This window comes from Bison bison, unplaced genomic scaffold, assembly GCF_000754665.1.
Source record: "Bison bison bison isolate TAMUID 2011002044 unplaced genomic scaffold, Bison_UMD1.0 scf7180017863888, whole genome shotgun sequence".
Lineage (NCBI taxonomy): Eukaryota > Metazoa > Chordata > Mammalia > Artiodactyla > Bovidae > Bison > Bison bison.
The window spans coordinates 604,779-620,661 of NW_011494460.1; the positions used below are offsets into that span (position 1 = coordinate 604,779).

General features: G+C 41.6%; 1 protein-coding gene across 2 annotated transcripts in view; it reads right to left on the minus strand.

Annotated features, from left to right (window-relative positions):
- The window catches only part of SLC10A6 (solute carrier family 10 (sodium/bile acid cotransporter), member 6), a 33,044-nt gene that overhangs the window by 11,791 nt on the left and 5,370 nt on the right, over positions 1-15,883 (minus strand). For both annotated transcript variants that reach the window (XM_010833773.1, XM_010833772.1), the window contains 3 exons: positions 8,024-8,142; positions 6,369-6,457; positions 3,132-3,307 (listed from right to left, as the gene is read on the minus strand). In XM_010833773.1, the coding sequence (XP_010832075.1) occupies positions 3,132-3,307; positions 6,369-6,457; positions 8,024-8,142 (384 nt within the window). The remainder of the gene's footprint in view (positions 1-3,131; positions 3,308-6,368; positions 6,458-8,023; positions 8,143-15,883) is intronic.

Here is a 15,883-nt window from a genome sequence, read left to right on the forward strand (position 1 = left end):
AAGGCTAATAGAGTTCTGCCAAGAGAACGCACTGGTCATAACAAACACCCTCTTCCAACACACAAGAGAAGACTCTACACATGGACATCACCAGATGGTCAACACCAAAATCAGATTGATTATATTCTTTGTAGCCAAAGATAGAGAAGCTCTATACAGTCAGCAAAAACAAGACCAGGAGCTGACTGTGGCTCAGATCGTGAACTCCTTATTGCCAAATTCAGACTGAAACTGAAGAAAGTAGGGAAAACCACTAGACCATTCAGGTATGACCTAAATCAAATGCCTTATGACTATACAGTGGAAGTGAGAAATAGATTTAAGGGACTAGATCTGATAGATACAGTGCCTGATGAACTATAGACTGAGATTCGTGACATCGTACAGGAGACAGGGATCAAGACCATCCCCATGGAAAAGAAATGCAAAAAACCAAAATGGTTGTCTGGGGAGGCCTTACAAATAGCCGTGAAAAGAAGAGAAGCGAAAAGCAAAGGAGAAAAGGAAAGATATAAGCATCTGAATGCAGAGTTCCAAAGAATAGCAAGAAGAGATAAGAAAGCCTTCCTCAGCAATCAATGCAAAGAAAGAGAGGAAAATAATAAAATGGGAAAGACTAGAGATCTCTTCAAGAAAATTAGAGATACCAAAGGAACATTTCATGCAAAGATGGGCTCAATAAAGGACAGAAATGGTATGGACCTAACAGAAGCAGAAGATATTAAGAAGAGGTGGCAAGAATACACAGAAAAACTGTACAAAAAAGATCTTCATGACCCAGATAATCTCCATGGTGTGATCACTCACCTAGAGCCAGACATCCTGGAATGTGAAGTCAAATGGACCTTAGGAAGCATCACTATGAACAAAGCTAGTGGAGGTGATGGAATTCCAATTGAGCTATTTCAAATCCTGAAAGATGATGCTGTGAAAGTGCTGCATTCAATATGCCAGCAAATTTGGAAAACTCAGCAGTGGCCACAGGACTGGAAAAGGTCAGTTTTCATTCCAATCCCAAAGAAAGGCAATGCCAAAGAATGCTCAAACTACTGCACAATTGCACTCATCTCACATGCTAGTAAAGTAATGCTCAAAATTCTCCAAGCCAGGCTTCAGCAATACGTGAACCGTGAACTTCCAGATGTTCAAGCTGGTTTTAGGAAAGGCAGAGGAACCAGACATCAAATTGCCAACATCTGCTGGATCATCAAAAAAGCAAGAGAGCTCCAGAAAAACCTCTACTTCTGCTTTATTGACTATGCCAAAGCCTTTGACAGTGTGGATCACAATAAACTGTGGAAAATTCTGAAAGAGATGGGAATACCAGATCACTTGATCTGCCTCTTGAGAAACCTGTATGCAGGTCAGGAAGCAACAGTTAGAACTGGACATGGAACATCAGACTGGTTCCAAATAGGAAAAGGAGTACGTCAAGGCTGTATATTGTCACCCTGCTTATTTAACTTCTATGCAGAGTACATCATGAGAAACACTGGGCTGGAGGAAGCACAGGCTGGAATCAAGATTGCCGGGATAAATATCAATAACCTCAGATATGCAGCTGATACCATCCTTATGGCAGAAAGTAAAGAAGAACTAAAGAGCCTCTTGATGAAAGTGAAAGAGGAGAGTGAAAAAGTTGGCTTAAAGCTCAACATTCAGAAAACGAAGACCATGGCATCCGGTCCCATCAATTCATGGGAAATAGATGGGGAAACAGTGGAAACAGTGTCAGACTTTATTTTGGGGGGCTCCAAAATCACTGCAGATGGTGATTGCAGCCATGAAATTAAAAGACACTTACTCCTTGGAAGGAATGTTATGACCAACCTAGACAGCATATTGAAAAGCAGAGATATTACTTTGTCAATAAAGGTCTGTCTAGTCAAGGCTATGGTTTTTCCACTAGTCATGTATGGATGTGAGAACTGGACTATAAAGAAAGCTGAGCGCCCAAGTACTGATGCTTTTGAAATGTGGTGTTGGAGAAGACTCTTGAGAGTCCCTTGGACTGCAAGGAGATGCAACCAGTCCATCCTAAAGGAAATCAGTCCTGAATATTCATTAGAAGGACTGATGTTAAAGCTGAAACTCCAATACTTTGGCCACCTGACACCTGATGCAAAGAGCTGACTCATTTGAAAAGACCCTGATGCTGAGAAAAATTTAGGGCAGGAGGAGGAGATGACAGAGGATGAGATGGTTAAATGGCATCACTGATTCATGGCACATGAGTTTGAGCAAACTCTGGGAGATAGTGGAGGACAGGGAAGCCTGACCTGCTGCAGTCTATGGGGTTGCAAAGAGTCAGACACGACTTAGTGACTGAACAAGAACAACAGTATTTAGGTATTATATACCCCACATTGTAATGATAATATTTAAGATAAATTCCTATTGTATTTCTTGAATTTGTCCTATCTCCTCTTGCCCTTTATAATTAGCATTTTTTAAAAATTTGGCACAAATAGATAAATGCTTAATCTTTGAATCCTTGCTCATCCTCTAGAATGATCTCTATATTTAGTGAAACCATCTCACCCATCCTCTTAAACTATCAGACTAAGAAGAGAAGTGTGTCCAGATTGCAAAAAGTAGTTTGAAACCAAGGCCAAATTGATGGGAAGTTATAATTTGTGAAATTAGGATTGGCATATTGACACCATTAATGAATGATCCCTGGGTTGGGAAGATCCCCTGGAGAAGGGTAAGGCTACCCACTCCAGTATTCTGGCCTGGCGAATTCCATGGACTGTATAGTCCATGGGGTCCCAAAGAGTCGGACACAATTGAATGACTTTCACTTTCACTTTTTCATTTATGTGAAGAATTACTATGATCTTTCCACTCTCTTTTGGAGAAGGAAATGGCAACCCACTCCAGTATTCATGCCTTGAAAATCCCATGGACGGAGGAGCCTGTAGGCTACAGTCCCTGGGGTCGCAAAAAGTTGGACACGACTGAGCGACTTCACTTCACTTCCACTCTCTTTACGATGAGTTGTCCTGTTCCACCCACTTTATAAGGCAAAACTCTTTGTGCTTCCAGACACAGACAGGCAACAAAGTCTGCCAACAGCAATGTGTTTAATTTGTCCTCTTTATAAAAGTTTATGGATAATTTAACTGTACCTCTGCCAAGATTGGTGGGTAAGAAGTGCCAGGAGAAAGCCTGTGGCATGGCCAATCAAAGGAAAGATGAAACTGATCATCAGAAGAATGATGTCTGAATTCCAAAATTCTTTCATCAGCACCATACCAGCCCCTGTGACGACCAAAAAGAGGAGTCCACCAGCAATGGCCCCGATCTAAGAGAAATCAATAAAAGAGGTATGCGTGAACATCATGGTCTTTTTGCAAAGCCCATCACTGCTCTAAAAGCCTTGAAACCTAGAAGAGAGGAACAAAAGAGAGGACTTAGAGAACCACCAAATCCTATGTCATTTTACAGAGGTCCAATGTGGTCAAGTGCCTTAGCTGAGGAGCTAGAATTCGATGAAGCTCAACACAAACCTAAGTCTTCTTATTTTATGACCGGTACCTTTTTCCTTTCAAGTGGAGGATTTTGCCAGAAGAATTGGGTAGTGAAATTTTTCATGGATAGGACACATTTGTGAAATAAGGGGAAAATCTGTTAATAAGCATCGAACACCTCCACACAGGGCTTCCTGGAGGCACTAGCAATAAAGAATCTGCCTGCGATGCAGGAGACATGAGAGACGTTCGATCCCTGGGTTGGGAAGATCCCCTGGAGGAGGAAATGGCAACCCACTCCAGTATTCTTGCCTGAAGAATTCCATGGACAGACGAGCCTGGCAGGCTACAGTCCATAGGGTCACAAAGAGTATAACACAACTGAGCTCCTCTGCACACAACCTCTCGGACCCCACCCTGGAATCTGTTGTCTGAGATCTGCCCTGCCGACCATCCACCACTGTTTTCCCACCACCCCTTCAACTGCCAGAGATTTCTTACACCATTGATTCCTGTGCTTCTCTCCGCCAAATGAAATTTACCAATGCTTCATTAGACTGCCTGAGCTAATGTTAATGTAATATGAGAGTTACTGACAGATATCTCTATCCTCTCCCAAATGAATACTCTCATACTTTTGTTGATCAACAGTTAAAAATTAAACAAAATTTTTTTCCAAGATAGGAAGCAAGACCCAGAATACTGGCGGAAAATCAGGATCTTGGCAAGTTCCCACACACATCATGCACACAGCAAACTCTTCACCAAGTGACAGCATCAACCTTGATTTCAAATGATTCGGGGTGTGGAGAACCAAAGCAAAATAAAAACAACCCAGCGTACCTCAGGTGTGTCCTGGGGTCAAAATCAGGGAAACACTGGGCCTCCGCCTAACCGAAGATGCTGCAACACGCTAAGGCCTCTGAACTTTCTACCAAGAGAGGGATCTCAGAGCTTAAAATTTACCAAAAGCAACTCATCCAGAAAATGAATCAGATGTACGTTGATGTCTGGCAGAAACCAACACAATTCTATAAAGTAATTATCCTTCAATTAAAAAATAAATAAATTTAAAATTAAAAAAAAGAAAATGAATCAGATCTAAAATTAAAAGAGGACTAGGAACAGAGAATGAAGACATCCCAAAATGATGATTAAAGTATCCTAATTTTAATGAAGATACTCTAAAATATAGTTATATACATTGTTAAATATTTTCTGCCACAACTCCTACGGAATAGCCAAAGGGTTTTGAATTTGCTCTTTACAAACATATAGGAAATATTTCTCCAATGACACTGATGAACTAGTAGAGGATTTGGAAATGCCAAAATCATTATTTTTTTTGTTAGGTACTCTTTTAAGGAAGTAATTCAAAATAAAGTACTTGAAAAGTAAGAGGTTCCTGGGACTTCTCTGGTGGTCTATTGGCTAAGAATCTGCCTTCCAATGCAGGGGACACAGGTTTGACCCCCTTGTCAGGGAACTAAGATCCTGCATTCCACAGGGCAACTGCTGAGCCTGTGTGCCACAACTAGAGAGCAACCCATGTGCCACAACCAAGAATAAACAAACAGGAAGAGGTTCCTGTGATCAGACTCGTCCCTGTTGTTTCGTAAACAAAATTATAACCACCCACTGCCACCCTGGAAATTTTCTCCTACTGAAATAACAGTAAAGTCACCATGTCCAATCCACACACATACCATTTCATCCTTCCCCCAGTTCCCTGGGAATTGATTTGTCTGCCTCCCAACCTCTCTTCTCTCATTCTCCACCCGCCTGGAGGAAGGGTGGGAGTGGTTCAGTCTCACACCAAAGTGGAGAAGCAGCATCCATGCAGGCGAATGGAGTGGCATGTTCTGCCAGGTACAGCCAAACACCAAGCTTAAGCTGAACCAAGGTATAATCCTCAAACTAAAAGGAGCTGAGATTTCATTTGCCGAAATTCCAATTAGCTCTGAATGTTTCTTTCTTTATAAATACAAAAAATAACTAAAACATTTTTTAAATCTTCATGAAAGCAGCATATATTAAAAGGGTAAAAGCATATATCTTCTAAAACAATACATACTTGGAATCCTAGGGGAGGGACACCATTGTTGAGAATGCCTTCTTTCAAGCCAGATAATTTTTAAAAGCCATTTAACGAGGACATTTGTTTGTTTCTCCAATAAACTAAAAACAACCCTAAGGAACTATATTTAATGTCCTTGAATAATCCATAATGAAAAAGAATATAAAAATGAATGTGTATATATGTATGACTAAATCACTTTGCTGTACAGCAGAAATTAACACAACACTGTACATCAACTATACTTCAATTAAAACAAAAAAAGACAACCCTGGAAAGTCAAGAGGAGGCAAGAGGTCCCAGTTCCCATCATTCCTCAACACGTTCTGGATGATTTCATTCTGACAGTGATTTGGGTGGTCAGAAGTCCTTGCTTGTGTGTACAGACTCCATCTTTAGAGGCTCCCCCAGGAATGCTTCTGAAAGACAGCGCTGCTCCCTGCTCTTCCAGGAAACCAGCCACATCCTAAACACTGGGCCCCACTTCACGCAGCCTTGAGCAGCCTTCACTGGAGGGCACCATGTGAAGCCTTGTGAGTGAATGGGCGCTCTCTGTCCACACGCAGGCCTAAGCTTTTCTGCCCCTGGAGCATGAGTTCCATGCTTTGCAGGATGTCATAAGCCTCAACGTAGGGGCCCACGGAAGTGAAAAGGCAAGCCTTAGACTGGAGGAAATAGAGCGACTGGATACAAAAATGCAGGGCATGTAAAGAAAATTGCTGGGTGTGGGCTGTATTCTACTGGTCTGTTTGTTCTGGTCATTGCCTACATCCGTTTGTCAAGTCTCAGTGTCTGAAATGTCCCATGGAATTCCTTACCTTAAGAATAATTTTGGATTGTTTTGGCCACCTATAATTCACATAGATACCAAAGGCCACAGGAATGATCAGGCACACAAGGGTGATTCCTGAAAAGAAGAAACATCTGTCAGACTGTAGGTATCCTTTCTCTACCCTTATCTCCCAGGCCTCAACAATTTATGTCTGTTTCACTTAGATAAAAACTTTAATTAAAGCAACATTTTATTTCTGCATCCACCTCCAAAAAATATTTTAATCTTTGAAAGACAGTCTTTGAAGGGTATATGATAGCACTGAATGCCATCATATATTTCTCTCAGAATCCTTCAACAAGCACATGGGATTTGAGAGACAACTGAAAATGTAAAGATTAGAAAACAGATGGACCCTTTTGTGTCTTCAAGATTCTTTGGTTGCTATGTATGGGGTCACCACTCTACAACTACAGCTATTATTTCTCTATTTGAAGCCAATGAGTGATTTGCTTTGCAAAGAATCCTTATCGCAAAACAAACACACCATCTGTTTTAGAAACCAAAGCAAGTTCTCATACTTTCACTTGTAACCAGGTAACCCATAGGCAGGTAGAGAAACACATCAATACATCGTTTAGTGAACACAAGTAAATGAAGACATTGAAGGCAGGCTCAATACAGCAGAGGTCTACTTGCCCAACAGGAGCCATACCCTGACATTTTCCAGTGCCACATTCCAAATCTGCTCACTTGAAATACTAGCCAAAGCCATATAAGTTGCTTATAATATTTGGGGCTTAAATTGTATACAAGTGCCTACTATTATATATTATCAAAACAGAATATATTAAATCTCTTAGTAACATGAAGAAGTTGCATATAAAATTATGATTTCTAAGTTAAGATTTCACTCAAATTTTACAAATTCAATGGGCTTCAGCTGTTACCCGGATGTGGCTCTGTTCATAGTTTTGAACTATGGGCCATGGGTTGTAAGCCCTCCAAGAGATAACTTGCAACTTCAGATTGACACTTTGGAGTTCACAAACCAGTTTCTAACAATTCTTCAAAGACTCTGATCAAACCAGGATAGACATATCATCTCACCAAGTTTTTCCTCTAAGCTGAGTAAGTTCACAGAGCTCTCTAAAAAAAGGACAGAGTTTAAGAAGCTGATGAAGGAGATGTGGGTGTGGTTGTGATGTGTGGATATGCTTTAACAGTTCATAAGAATCGTTTGTGTTGATCAGTAAAGAAGTCGAAGCTCACAGGCCACGTGACAGATGAAACTGGGGAACCAAGGTCTCATAAGAGGCACTGAGATGCAGTCAACCTGCGGGTCACAGGGGTCAAACTACTTTCCAGTGGATTATATAAGGAGAGTTTGTTTGTTTTTAATAAGTGAGTTTTCTGACTTTATTTTCAAAACTGAACACTTGTAGGCCTTAAGAACTGGGACTTTGCAGTCAGATTCCAGAGTCAGATTGCACTTAGCAGTACACAACCTTGGTCAAGTGAGTTCACCTATTTCTGAAAATACAAGAAATGGAACTGGTAATAGAATCTATACTGTTGGGTTATGTGGAGAATTAAATTAGACATATGTAGAATCCCCTGTATAAAGCAGACACATACCAAACAACAGCTGTTATTATTACCATCACTATTACTATTTCACGTCACAAGCCCAATACAGACCTATGTTCTGATATGGAATCGTGAGATTCTGCTCGAGGTTCCAGGACAAGGTGTAGAGATAAAGGCAGAGTGGCATCATTCCCAGGGCAGCCATTGTGGAACAGGTTGTCATACTGATGCTGAAAGTAAAATTAAAGTCATGCTTACAAGGGAGGTTTTGAAATAAAGGATTTAATCCTTAACCAAAACAACTTCTGGGGCACAACTTCTTACACTTGATGTAAGGTAATTTACTTGAAACTCCCTCCTGTCTTATTATTCAACAAATGATGGCAGATTTGTGGTCTAGAAAAACATTTCCGGCAGTTCTTATCACCTATCAATTAGTTCATTTTTTATGAACATTTTCTTGTCCTAAATGTTCTGATAGTCACTGTAAGGATTCATTTTTTTCCTTATACAGTTCTTTATTGATACATAACCCATAGGCAATAAGATTTCATTTTAAAGTATCCGTAGTGGGGAATTCTCTGGTGGTCCACCGGCTAAGACTGAGCTCCCAATGCACGGGCCCCACGTTTGATCCCTGGACAAGGAACCAGTTCCCACGTGTCACAACTATAGATCCCACATGCCGCAACTAAGACCCAATATAGCCAATTAAAATAAAAAAGTATTTTTAGTAAATGTGACTATGCTATTCTATTTCCAGAATATTTTCATCACCTCCAAAAGAAGCTCTACCCTATTAGCAGTCCCTCCCCATTCCTTTCTTCCTCCATCCCTGACAACCAGGAATCTACTTTCTAATCTATGGTTTAAGATGTCCAAATTTTCCCACTTTTATATCAATTCAGAGAGGGAGCCAAGAAGTCTTATCTGGGTCCTAAAGTCTTATAATGTTTCAAAAAACAGGGACGGAGCCAAAAGATGCCAGGCTATATTCAAGATTGCTTATTCCTTCTGACCAATGGTCTTTTCACCGGCTTACTGTTTCTGTCTATAGGATTTTGTCCCTATCTGGGTGATAAAATCAACAAGAAAATGAATCAGTAAAATTAGAGGTGTGTGGCAGAAAGTGAAGAGGAACTAAAAAGCCTCTTGAAAGTGAAAGAGGAGAGTGAAAAAGTTGGCTTAAAGCTCAACATTCAGAAAACGAAGATCATGGCATCCGGTCCCATCACTTCATGGCAAATAAATGGGGAAACAGTGGAAACAGTGTCAGACTTTATTTTGGGGGGCTCCAAAATCACTGCAGATGGTGACTGCAGCCATGAAATTAAAAGACGCTTACTCCTTGGAAGGAAAGTTATGACCAACCTAGATAGCATATTCAAAAGCAGAGACATTACCATGCCAACAAAGGTCCGTCTAGTCAAGGCTATGGTTTTTCCAGTAGTCATGTGTGGATGTGAGAGTTGGACTGTGAAGAAGGCTGAGTGCCGAAGAATTGATGCTTTTGAACTGTGGTGTTGGAGAGTCCCTTGGACTGCAAGGAGATCCAACCAGTCCATTCTAAAGGAGATCAGTCCTGGGTGGACTGATGCTAAAGCTGAAACTCCAATACTTTGGCCACCTCATGCAAAGAGTTGACTCATTGGAAAAGACTCTGATGCTGGGAGGGATTGGGGGCAGGAGGAGAAGGGAAGACAGAAGATGAGATGGCTGGGTGGCATCACTGACTCGATGGATGTGAGTTTGAGAGAACTCCAGGAGTTGGTGATGGACAGGGAGGCCTGGCGTGCTGCAATTCATGGGGTCACAAAGAGTGGGACACGACTGAGCTACTGAACTGAACTGTGCTAAGTCACGTCCGACTCTTTGAGACCCTATGGACTGTAGCCTGCCAGGCTGATTGTGGGATTCTCCAGGCAAGAATACTAGAGTGGGTTGCCCTGCCCTCCTCCAGGGGGTCTTCCCAACTCAGGGATAGAACCCATGTCTCTTACATCTCCTGCACTGGCAGGCAGATTCCTTACCACCAGCATCACCTGGGAAGCTCAAAGTCAGAGGAAATAAGACAAATGGCAGGGCCTCCCAGGTGGCACCTATGGTAAAAGAAACTGCCTGCCAATGCAGGAGTCGTCAGAGACATGGATTTGACTCCTGGGTAGGGAAGATCCCCTGCAGGAGGGCATGGCAACCCACTCCAGTATTCTTGCCTGGAGAATCCCACGGACAGAGGAACCTGATGGGCTACATTCCGTAAGGTTGCAAAGAGTTGGCCACGACTGAAGCGCCTTGGGATGGATGCAAGGTAAATGGAAATGAGATATCCTTCAGGTCAACAAAATACTTTATCTTTAAAATTGCTAGGAAAATTATACAATCTGTTTACGAATGTACAAACTGTCTATAGACATGAATACTGCTGCTCTACTGATTAATTGAGGCACAGGAACATCATACAACACAAACCAGGGATAAAGCAAGAGTTTGTTCACTTTAACACTAGCCCTCGAAAGTCAGAGAATGTTTTAATATTCACTATTTAGGTTCTCAGAGCAACCTGCCTCGCATGTAGTACATGCCTAACCTGTGGTACAGATGGCTGAGAGACTGAGGCTTACTTTACCTCCCACCCCACCAAGGAGAAGGAGAGGAGACCCTTTGCATGGCTAAGGTCAGCTGCAGAGAAAGCAAGGGTCCTCAGCACTTGATCAAGCCAGCAGGTCAACCATCATTCCTCCCCATACTATGAATCACCAATGTTTCCATTTAATTAAGTACCCTGCCTATAAAATAATCTGCCTGTGATGACTTTGACATTTTCTATCAAAATAACAGTTGTGAGAGCCAGATGGTAAAGAAGGCATAGTGCCGAAGAATCGATGCTTTTGAACCGTGGTGCTGGAGAAGACTCTTGAGAGAGAGAGAGAGCAAAGAGATCAAACCAGTCCATCTTAAAGGAAATCAACCCTGAATACTCATCAGAAGGATGCTGAAGCTCCAATACTTTGGTCACCTGCTGCAAACTCCATTGGAAAAGACCCTGATGCTGAGAAAGACTGAAGGCAGAAGGAGAAGAGGGAACCAGAGGATGAGATAGCTGGATGGCATCAGTGATGCAATGGACATGAACTTGAGCAAACTCCAAAAGATGGTGAGGGACAGGCAGGCCTGGAGTGCTGCAGTCCATGGGGTCACAAAGAGTTGGACACCACTGGGTGGCTGAACAACAATCAGAAGAATGCTTATACTTCCAGAAAAGCAGCAATCATTATACTTCAGTGATATTAAAAATACTCCTTCTGGGAACTTTCCTGATGGTTCAGTGGTTATGACTCCATGCTTCTAATGCAGGGGGCCCGGGTTCAAGCTCTGGTCAGGGAACTAAGATCCCACATGCCATGAGGCATGGCGAAAACAATACTCCTTCTATACTCTCAATCATTGCCAGTAAAAATGCAAAATGGTGCAAAACCTGGAAGGAGTTTGGCAACATCTAGCAAAACTTTGGCCACCTGCAAAGAGCTGACTCATTGGAAAAGACCCTGATGCTGGGAAAGATTGAGGGCAAGAGGAGAAGGGGACAGAGGATGAGATGGTTGGATGGCATCACTGACTCAACGGACATGAGTTTAAACAAACTCCGGGAAATAGTGAAGCACAGAGAAGCCTGGCGTGCTGTAGTTCATGGGGTTGCAAAGAGTTGGATACAACTTAGCAACTGAATAACAACAGCAAGCAAAATTACACATGTGTTTACCCTTTGATTCAACAATCCCCCACCTGGGAATCTAACCCAAAGATGCACCGTCAAATATTTGGCTCACTGATGACCCTTTAAGAAAACTAGAGTTAGGTAATTCACAAGTATTTGTATATATCATCCTTCTCCTCTCTGTTTATATTTAAACATTCCTGTTTCATGGTTGCTTGTTCATTGAATAGAGGTTTATTCTTTTTTCTTTTTAGAGCAATCACACAATACAACTTACTCTGTAGCTTGGTTGCTTTTGCGTTCTTTTCCACTTAATATCACAGCCATTTTCAGGACAATAGATATAAGAAACTCATTTTTTTTTTTCCAAAAGAACTTCAACATAAATATGCCAAAATTTCCTCAATTACTCCATTAATGATGAAAAATTGCTTTGAGTTTTCTTCTGTTATAAACAATGTTATAATAAGCATTCTTACACATATTTCACTTGAATAATTCTTTTCCTTCTGTAGAATAGATTCTCCAAAGTTGAATCGCTATGTCAAAAGACTGTTTTTCATTTTAATAGATACTACCAGATTACTTTCAGAAAATTTTATTATATTTCACTATCTTCCCTACACTGGAGGTGATCCCTTTTACTTCCCATGAGAACACTGAAGAATGCATCTCACTCTTCTTTTGTTATACATCTGATTCTATACGAGGTTGTGCTTTCCAATGTTTACTAGCCTCTTGGAAACGCCCTCACAACAGCCTTGCTTGTCTGATTTTTCTTTTCTCAACTTGCAGGAGCTATTTTAAAAGTAGGGTTGTTGGTGTTCAGTCACTAAGCCATGTTCGACTCTTTGTGAACCCATGGACTGCAGTATATCAGGCTTCCTGGTCCTACTCTATTTCCCTGAGTTTGCCCAGATTCATGTCCATTGAGTCAGCGATGCTGTCTAACCATCTCATCCTCTGCTGCCCTCTTCTCCTTTTGCCTTCAATCTTTCCCAGCATAACTCTTTCAATGAGTCGGCTCTTTGCATCAGGTGGCCAAAGTACTGGAGCTTCAGTTTCAGCATCAGTCTTTCCAATGAATATTCAGAGTTGATTTCATATCATCAAATGTAATACAAACATTTTTCCAAGCGTATATTTTAACTATGCTTATGACTTTTGCCACAATAAATAATGAACACAGAGGTAGTCAAATCTGTCCATTTTCCCCCCCGGCTTCTGAGTTCCCTGTTTTATTAGAGATCCCCCCTTCTCCTGAGGTTTTTCAAATATTGCCCCCACTTTTTACTTTTTCATAGGTTTATATTTTACATTTATGTTTTCAGCTCACCTAAAATTTATATTTTATACTGTATAAGGTATGAAACTGATCTATTGTCTTCTTTTATTTACTTGGCTGTGCTGGGTCTTAGTCACAGCCCTCGGGATCTTTGCCCTAGGGCCCGTTTGCCACAACAAGCCAGCACAGTGAGAAGCCTGTGCTCTGCAATTAGAGTAGCCCCACTTGCCGCAACTAGAGAAAAACCCATGCAGCAATGAAGACCCAGCACAGCCTAAATAAACTAATAAAATAAAATACAAAAACAATGAATGTTTGAGTTGGGCAAAGTATTCTTCCTAACTGAAGAGCAAATTAAGGAAGAAAAGCAGTTTGCCAGAGCTTTCAAACTCTGTATCCATGAAGAGGGTGTCTGGGACACTTCCTAATTCCTAGTCTATGACAGTGCTTCATTTCTGGCTCCTCATACCATCACATGCTGAAAGGAAGTCGATACTACATCGCTTTGATCTTGAACTTCTGGAGAACTAGCATAGCATTTTCCACCTGTATGGCTTTGGATCAAATCCCAGAAAGGTAGGGTTTCCCAGGTGGTGCAGTGGGTAAACAATCTGTCTGTAAGGCAGGAGACACAGGTTCCATCCCTGGGTCAGGAAGATCCCCTGGAGAAGGGAATGGCAACCCACTCCAGCACTTTTGCCTGGAGAATCCCATGGACCGAGGAGCCTGGTGGGCTACAGTCCATGGGGTCGCAGAGTCAGACATGACTGAAGAGCCTGAGCATGACGCACGCACCAAAAATGTAGGATTAATGACTGTGGGAAGCAAACTGTGAGATTCTATCAGACTCATTCTGTACCCTTGATCACACACAGGTGACGATTTCCACCCTTTACACAACTCATGCCCATCACACGCACAGTAATGGTCAAGGATGGATGGCCATCCGTGACCCTGGTGCTCTGCCAACAATTACAAATACCAACAAAGCTTGGAAAAGCACACAGCAAGTGTGCATGAATGCGATGGACAGTCACACCTTTTGCTTTACTGCCATGAAATTCCAGTGCAGCATAAACAGAGGATGTGGCCAACTGGGTCTCTCAGCTACTCACCGAGGAAAACTGTTGGCAAAATCTGACTGCAGTATAACAAGAATCCGCTTGCACTAAGCAGAATAGCATCACCGTCCACAAACCATTATAGAGAATAATGAGACAGACTCGACAGGTCTGGACAAACAGGTAAACCCTGAACCTCCTTTAAAACATGGAAATTACATATCTGTGCATTATACTAAAGTGTAGTGTCCATGGGTATACTATTTTGCAATGGGTTTAAATTATTCAATGGTTTTTAGCTTGAAACCAATAAACTCTGGAACGCTGACACTCAAAACTGTGCAAAAATACATTTGCTCTCCCACTGAAAAAAAAAAAACACATAAAATTATCTAGCTAGCCAGATGGACATGGAATATACTGTAAGATCAGATCAATAGACTTGGCCCTAGAGATAGGTTCCAGGCCAGGTTTTTCATCCCCAAATATAAACATTACTCCTGTCTGCTGCTCCTCAAGAAGAGTAATCAGCATTTATTGAGTACCACATGCTAAGTATCAGACTTCATTACATACATTTCCCTCTTTTCATCTATAAAACAATTCTATGTGTGGGTATTATTTTCATTAGGAAAAAAAATACTAAAGTATGTAGAGTTATAGACAGAAACTTACACTAAGTCACATGGATTCAGTCTCAGTTCTGTCTCTCTCCTCTTCAGTTCTCCACCAGGCCCTGTTAAGCAGACCTGAAGAATCTGAAGTCCTATTTTCAGGGTCTCTGCTGAAGGATCAAGAACTTCTTTAAAGTCAAAATTGGCCGCTGACTCTCTCAGGCTCTACCACCATGAGTGCCCAGAATTCTTTCTTTGCTGCTAAGGACAAAAACACGTCCTCAGGGAAGGACAGATTTCCTACATCAAAAATTATCAAACTAGAGTTCCCAGGTAGCCTAGTGGCTAGGATCCCAGGCTCCTGATGCCAGGAGCCAGATTCAGTCCCCGGTTGGGGAACAGATCCTGTAATATCCTGAATGTACTTAACGCCACTGCCTGTACACTTAAAACGGTAACTGCTATGTTATCTGTGTTTACCACAATGGAAAAAAGGACCTCATATGACACGAATTTACCTACGAAACAGAAGCCAAGTCACAGACACGGAGAACAGACCTGTGGCTGCCAAGGGGGAGGCAGCAGGGAAGGGCCGGATTGGGAGTTAGGGATTAGCTGATGCAAACTATTATATATAGAATGGGTCACCAAGGTTCTACTGTATAGAAAGGGAACTATATTCAATATCCTGCAATAAACTACAATGAAAAGAAAAGAAAAAGGGACCTCAGAGAGTCTAACCCATTACTTTCACAAATGAGGAAACAATCCAGAAAGGCAAATTGCTCAAAGACACAGGACCTAAAATACAGACCTCTGACACAGTGCTCTTTTGCCTAACCTATATAATAATAATAATAACTTTATATTTATACATATATATGTGTGTGTGTGTGTGTGTATTGCCTCATTCAATCCAGGCAACAACCAGTGAGGTAGCTTATGTTTTTCCCTATTTTAGAAGTGGGCTTCCCTGATAAAATTAAAGCATACAAAATTTACATGACCTGCCAAGATGACCAAGTTAGTAAGTGACTAGGACTTCAAGCTCCCAACGTGGGGGGCCCAGATTCAATCCCGGGTTGGAGAACTGGAAGAAAAGTTATGACCAACATAGACAGCATATTAAAAAGCAGAGACATTACTTTGCCAACAAAGGTACATCTAGTCAAGGCTATGGGTTTTCCAGTGGTCATGTATGGATATGAGAGTTGGACTATAAAGAAAGCTGAGCGCCGAAGAATTGATGCTTTTGAACTGTGGTGTTGGAGAAGACCTTGAGAGTCCCTTGGACTG